Genomic DNA, 7147 nt, shown 5'->3' on the forward strand with positions numbered 1-7147 from the left:
AAAAGAAAGTTGCTACGGCCTAAATAGGTTACCCAACACAGAGGGCCTCCCAGAAGAGGCTTTGCTTGCTTTTTCTTATGCCTTCAAGTGATAACTGCAGCCCAGGTTGACCGTATTGTAATAAAGATGTGAGGACAGTAAAGAATCTAGGGCCCTCAAGAGGGAGGGAATATATGTATACATATAGCTAATTTGGGGCTTCCCAGGTGGCGCATTTAGTAACGAATTCACCTGCCAGTGCAGATGTAAGAGACGTGGGTTCAATCCCTGAGTCAGCAAGATGCCCTGAAGGAGGAAATGGCAGCCCACTCTAGTATTCTTGCCTGGAACATACCATGAACAGAGGAGCCTAGTGGGCTACAGTCCATGGAGTCACAAAGAGTCGGACATGATTGAGTGTACACACACATGCACACACACAAACACATAGCTAATTCAGTTTGTTGTACCACATTATAAAGTAACTATGCATGCTCAGTAGCTCAGTTGTGTAAAATTCTTTGTGACCCCACGGAGTGGAGCCCGTCAGGTTCCTCTGTCCATGGGGTTTCCCAGACAAGAATACTGGAGTGGGTTGCCATTTCCTACTCCAGGGGATCTTCCCAACCCAGTAATTGAACCTGAGTTTCCTATGTCTCCTGCATTGACAGGCAAATTCTTCAGCACTGAGCCACCTGGGATGCCCCCAAAGCAACTATACCCAATAAAAAAGTTAGGGCCCTAAATCTAACTGGAGTTTGCATGCCAGAATTCAAATAACAGGCATGAAAATGAAGACCAGTAGCACCGGGTGTCATTGCTCCCACATCCAGTGTGATCTCCTGTAACAGGTGCTTAAGGAAATCTCCCTCCCAGTCCTTCGGAGCTATCTGATTTCACTCCGCTACCGACTGACATTTTGCAGAGAATTGCTCATCACTGGGAATCAAAGTAAGGTGTAATAAGAATTCTGATGTGATTAGCTTTGCATACCACATAAGCAGTGAGTTTTCACTTTATCCTGAAAGAGTAATATTATCAAGTCCAAAACTCCATCTATTCCATTGTGACTTACTCACACGGCAAAATGACCCCATATAATCACCAGAGGCCTGTTGGTTCCTAACCAGCATTGGTAACACTCTTAAGGGCAGGGTTTTGTGTTTGTTTTTAATAGGCCACATCATGCGGCATGCAGTATCTTAGATCCCTGACCAGGGATCGAACCTACGCCCCCTGCAGTGGAAGCATGGAGTCTTAACCACTGGACCACCAAGGAAATCCCTTTAGGGGCAGGTTTTGATTTCACAATGACTGGGGGCTGCAGTTGGTTTTCTGGGTAAGGACAGGATTATCAAAAAGTCATTCATCGCAAGTCCTGCATCACATGGAATGCTAAGTCGCTTCAGTCGTGTCCGACTCTGTGCGACCCCATAGACGGCAGCCCACCAGGCTCTGCCGTCCCTAGGATTCTCCAGGCAAGAATACTGGAGTGGGTCAGATGGAATGCACCCCCTCCAAAAAATGCCCGAAGCATGCTTTTGTGAAACAATGCATCTTTCTTTCTGTGGCTCAGAAGTAAGACTCTTCTCTGAGTGTTACACGTAAGAAGAGAGAGTTACATAATGAAAAGCAACGGAATTTTGCTAGAGTTTTTTCTAACCAAGGAAATGTTTAAAGTTATACCTCAGTTCTATACTTTGACTTGTTAATTGAGATAAAAAGTATGGATAAGAAAGAGAATATGAAAGACCCAGAGGGAGTTCCCCAGAAGTCCAGTTGCTAAGACTCCGAGCTCCCAATGTAGGGGGCTTGGGTTCGATCCCTGGTCAGGGAACTAAGATCCTGCATGCAGGAACTAAGACCCAGCTCAGCCAAATAAATAAATAAAAAGAGAGGAGCCAGGGGGAGATACAGAAGGGTAAGTGCTCACCCACACAGACACAAGGACTCAGATCTTTATGGCTCAACCGTCCATCATGCAACTTCTTATTATGGCACTGCCTTAAAGATACACAGTCCTGTTGAGTATTAACAAGCAGAGGTGCAATTACCATGTTTGGTAATTGATCCACACGTTGGATAAAACATTAGAACAAGTCTCTGTCTCAGCAACTGACTGCAGTTTGGTAGTTATTTTGTTTTTTTTCAATGCCTAACAGCTAGGGTAACATTACAGCCCCATGACTCCTGTTTTTCAACCTGTATTTTGGTGACAGATATACAGAATTAAATTTAATGACTCTTATTAGGTAGGCCCTTCTTTCTAACGTTAAAATGTTTCCGATCTGAAAGTTAGAGGAATGTATCAATACAACTATTTTCAGTTCTGCTCACTGTCCTATGATTTAAAGAATGTTTTCTTTTGCAGTCTTGGCTGGCACTGTCATCACCACCATCCCTCGAGGTGGGAGTCTGCACGCCACGGTCTCAATCATCAACATTTATAAAGAGGGCAATCTGGCAATTCAGCAGGCCGGCAAGAACATGAGTGCCAAGGTCATCGTGGTCTGCAAGCAGTGCCCACTCCTCAGAAGAGGTGAGCAGGAAGAAAATTCCAGGCTATCTTCCAGGGGAGCTCAAGGGCAGAGAAGGGGAGAGGAAAGTCTCTCCAAGCAAGTCATGGATCTTTCCACGCCATGGCTGGTCTAGAGAAGTCAAGTCATGGCTCATGTATTGGCTACTTCTGATGGAGAAGGAGGGCCTTTGAAGTCAGGCAGAATTGGGCTCCAATCTTAATTCCTGTAACTTGTGGAAGAAGACAGGATAATGGAAATGATCAGTGAGCTCAAGAAGCATTTGAAGTTGGATCAATAGGGAACAGACAGAGAAAGAGGTTCAGGAGAGAGATTTTCAGTTATTGCACTTAAAGTACCACTACTATGTGTAGAGGAAAATATCTATCAAGGAATAGGAAATTCAAGGACTTCCCTGGTGGTCTAGTGGCTAAGACTATGCTTCCAATGCAAGAGGCCCGGGTTCAATTCCTGGTTCAGGGAACTAGATCCCACATGCTGTAGTTAAGAGTTCACATACCTCAGTGATGATTGAAGATCCCATGAGCAGCAACTAAGACCCAGTACAGCCAAATAAAAATATTTAAAAAAAAAAAGGAACAGGAAATTCAGAGCTGATGTTCAGAAGACAGAGGTATCTATGGGCTAGAATGAAAGATCTGGGGCTCATCTGTAGATATGAGATTATTAAATTCATGGGTGAGAGTGAGTTTATTAAGATAAATTTTAGGAAAAGGAAGTTACCCTAGAGCCAGAGGCATGTGATTTTTTAAAACAGGTATATAAAAGTAATGTATATTCTATGGTTTTTTAAAAAGTTAAATAAGTAGTGCATGCTTAGTCGCTTTAGTCATGTCTGACTCTTTGTGACTTTATGGACTATATAGCCCGCCAGGCTCCTCTGTCCATGGGATTCTCCAGGCAAGAATACTGGAGTGGGTTGCCATGCCCTCCTCCAGGGGATCTTCCCAGCCCAGGGGTTGAACCCATATCTCTGATGTCTCCTGCATTGGCAGGCGGTCTTTATCACTAGTGCCAACTAAGTAGAGAAGGATTTAAAATGAAAAGGGAAACCCTTTCCCTTTCTCCAGAGGCACAATGAAAAGTATTGGCAGTAATGCCTGGCACTCCACTGTGTGATGAACCATGACTTCTCATCCAACATCAGCTTGTTCCTTTTCTCAGTCTTATTACATACCTCTTCCACAATCAAAAGAAGCCAAACCTCTACCACACATACAGAAATACAGATATCCACATTAAGAAAGCTTTACTATGAATTCAGATTGTTCAGAAAAGTCAGAGGCCAGCAGCGTCACATTGATTCTATTTTTGAAAAAATATATATATTGTGAGAAAATCTTTCTACAATAAAATGGAAAATGCCAGAAAGGGAAATTTTGATCAGTTTTATCATAACAGATTTGATCTTCAGAGCTTCATATAACATTATAAACAAGATTAAAATGCAAACAAACATGATAAATAAAATGGTAGAATAATTTCTGAAAACACAATGGATAAGAGGTTGATGTTACTTAAATAGTATTAAGGACTTGATTTCTGAACAGAAAATCATTGGTGATTTCAAAGCAAAATGTAGAAAAGATATAATCAAGAATAAATTATAAATTAATACGGTAACATTGTACCTCACTACTAAGAAAAGGAGTGAACATCAGAAAAATAAGACCAACACCACCTTATAGTTTGTTGAAAAAGCAACATAGTACAACTTTCATATGCTCACATGCTGTTGCTCAGAAATGACACTCTAAAACATAGTTTCTTGAAGAAATAATCAGAGATGAGCACAAATATGCACGTAAAACACATAAATTCCAAATAATAATCCCAATGACTCTTAAGAGGGAATAGTAAAGACTGTAAAAGTAACATTTCTTTCCAGAAGTATCCGGAACAGCAGATAATCCAGGTCTGGATACTTGCTGTCAGATCTCATCTCATCAGATCTCATACCTACTGTCATCTCTCTTGCGGTGGCATCTGCCTGCCCAGCCTGCCAAGCCTTCACAGGCTCAGGCAGGACCACTACAGTTATAGTGGTGGAGCACAGAGGAAGGCTTATACAGGGGGAAAATGTCTCTTATGACACACAGCGGGAGAGGGAGAATAAAGGAGCTGGTAACACATACATTTTTCTGAAGCAATGTAAAGCTTCAGAGTTGAACCCAACATAACTCAGTGTGGGCTCCAGTCTAGGCCTACCTACCTTAGCCAGACACACCGATATATAAAAAAATAGTACAACAGATAAAAGTACTTTTTAGTACATATCTTTTTAGTGACTATAAGAATGTAAAGAAGTATATGGTCCAACCATGCCCTCAAAATCTTACATAGTGTAAATGTTGGAGGGGTTAATAAATAGTTCAAGATAATAACAACAGAAAACAATGGATCAATAGTTGCCAAATTCCTGGGGAGATCCAGAAGCCTAGTGGGACCAGGAGGGGCCTTCTGAAGATGGTCCCTTGAGGAAGGAGCACCTTTCATAGGAATAGTGTTTATAGAGGACCCTCAGTAAATACATTAGACCTTATGCAGAGCTGGACTTGACTGGGTCTAATCATTCCAGTTTCCTAATGTAAGCAGAGCTGGAACATTCTATTCTGTCAAAGTTAGATTTTTTTTTTCAATGAGGGTCTTAAACAAGATTTTATGCTAGAAAGAACGAATATCTAATTACACCATTTGTAAAACATTTACCTGGAGGTAAGTTACAGTCTAAGTTGTTTCAAACCAACACACACAGAGAAAAAAAAATTAATCTTACATTCTCTTTTAGGTTTAAATTACATAATTATGGGTCAAGTGGGTGAAGATGGGCGAGGCAAGATCATGCCCAACAGCTTTATCATGATGTTCAAGACCAAGAATCAGAAGCTCCTGGACGCTCTGAAGAACAAGCAATGTTAACACTGTGTCCATTTAAGCTGCGTTCTGTCACTGCCTTTGAAAGATCTTTTTTTCTCAGTAGAAAAAGAAAATTTATAACCTGAAATATTGAGCATTCAGAGAGATTTACTCTTCACAGGATGTAGGTAGGAGAGCTCGGGTGTTGCTGATGGAAGTTCTGTTGCCTGCACGGAAGAGGAGCAGATATCTGATTGGAAGCCTGCAGACTCACAGGGGTGATGAGACTAAATGTATCAAACGTTGACAGTTTGGAAGCAGTTTATTTATGCATCGCTGTAAAAGGATATTTTAGAAATGAGTTGTGTGAAGATGTAAAAAAGAGATTTTTATACGTGCAATATTTATAGTGATATTTGTTTTACCTTCAAGCATTTGCTCTGAGGTGTTATATTCTTCTCTCGCAATTTTTAAACCAGTGCTTAATAAAATATTTTTAAATGATTATATGACTGCCATTAAACTTTTTTTTTTTTTATAAAAAGTGGAACACTATGAAAAGAATATTCCCTGGTATTTACCTGTAAGGTTGTCCTCGTATCAATTTATACTTTGCTAAAAGAGCAGTCCAAGGACGACAGGAACCAGTTGGATCCAGTCATGTAAACAGACTATAATTCTTTTCTGAAGAACCAGAGAATTGAGAGCTGGAATCTTGTCCCTCAGGAATCTCGTTCAGGTCCTTCACTTTGTAATAGAAATGGAAGTTCGAGTATATTTAGTAACTTGTCCAGAGCACACACCTCCCAAAAGACAGAACAGGCAATGAAGCTCAGAAGTCCTAAGTCCAAACCCAGTGCCCTTCCTGCCACTAGAAGAGGTCTTCTCTGTCCCAGAGGAAAACTCTCTCTTGCAGAGTTCAGTCTTTGTCTCCCTAGCCTAAATCATAATTAGTCATTTTATAGGACTTGAATTAGAAGTACAGAAATTAGAAGGGAGCCTCCCACCACTATTTTGTTCATCCCTAGTTAACTGGGTCAGGGTGTATCTGCTGGGATGCATTCTGCCACTGCCTTTAAAATATCTATACTCACCCAGGAGAGGAAGAACTGTAAAACGGCTCCCATCGTGTGCAGAGCTACTTAAAACGCAGCCGTACCTGCTGGGGGTGTGGCAAGCAGAAGAGGGAAAAACTGTCCCTATCCGAAGAAGGTAGAAAGCATACCAGGGGATAAATACAGACTTGGGTCATAAGGTCTCCCATAGCTGAAGTAATGTTTTAGAAATAAGGGAAAATACTCCTTTGGGTAAAAATAATAACTCCCAGCCCTAGACATGACCAGACACCCAAAGAGCAGAAAATGGAAATTCAAAAGGAAGAATCCTGCTTGGGCAGCTAAGGGAGGACAACAAAGCAATAAATGTGGGCTAGTTTAAGGGTCAGGAATCATTCTTAAACTATCCCAGTGGGATGACCATCGGTACCAGGGAATTCAGGGCGTCCCTGGTGGCTCAGCAGTAAAGAATCCACCTGCCAATACAGGAGATATGGGTCGACATAGGTTTGATCCCTGGGTGGGGAAGATCCGCTGGAGGAAATAGCAACCCACTCCAGTATTCTTGCCAGGGAATTTCCACGGACCGAAGAGCCTGGAGGGCTATCGTTCAAAGGGTTGCAGAGTCAGACTCAACAACTAGACAACCACAACCAGGGAATTCACCAGCTGAGAAGGTGGATGAACTAGAGGAGCTGGTGGGCGGCTTCCCTGGCCAGT

The 7147-nt window shown here is 41.8% G+C and overlaps 1 protein-coding gene across 1 annotated transcript in view; it reads left to right on the forward strand.

The window, feature by feature from the left end:
• Window positions 1-5877, forward strand: part of PCOLCE2 (procollagen C-endopeptidase enhancer 2) — an 85882-nt gene extending 80005 nt beyond the window's left edge. Inside the window, exons 8-9 of the mRNA XM_081569628.1 lie at window positions 2351-2518; window positions 5305-5877. Coding sequence (XP_081425754.1) covers window positions 2351-2518; window positions 5305-5435 — 299 coding nt within the window. The 3' untranslated portion in view covers window positions 5436-5877. The remainder of the gene's footprint in view (window positions 1-2350; window positions 2519-5304) is intronic.
• The last annotated feature ends 1270 nt before the right edge of the window (window positions 5878-7147 follow it).

This window comes from Giraffa tippelskirchi, chromosome 2 (assembly GCF_054371585.1).
Source record: "Giraffa tippelskirchi isolate mGirTip1 chromosome 2, T2T-mGirTip1v1.2.pri, whole genome shotgun sequence".
Lineage (NCBI taxonomy): Eukaryota > Metazoa > Chordata > Mammalia > Artiodactyla > Giraffidae > Giraffa > Giraffa tippelskirchi.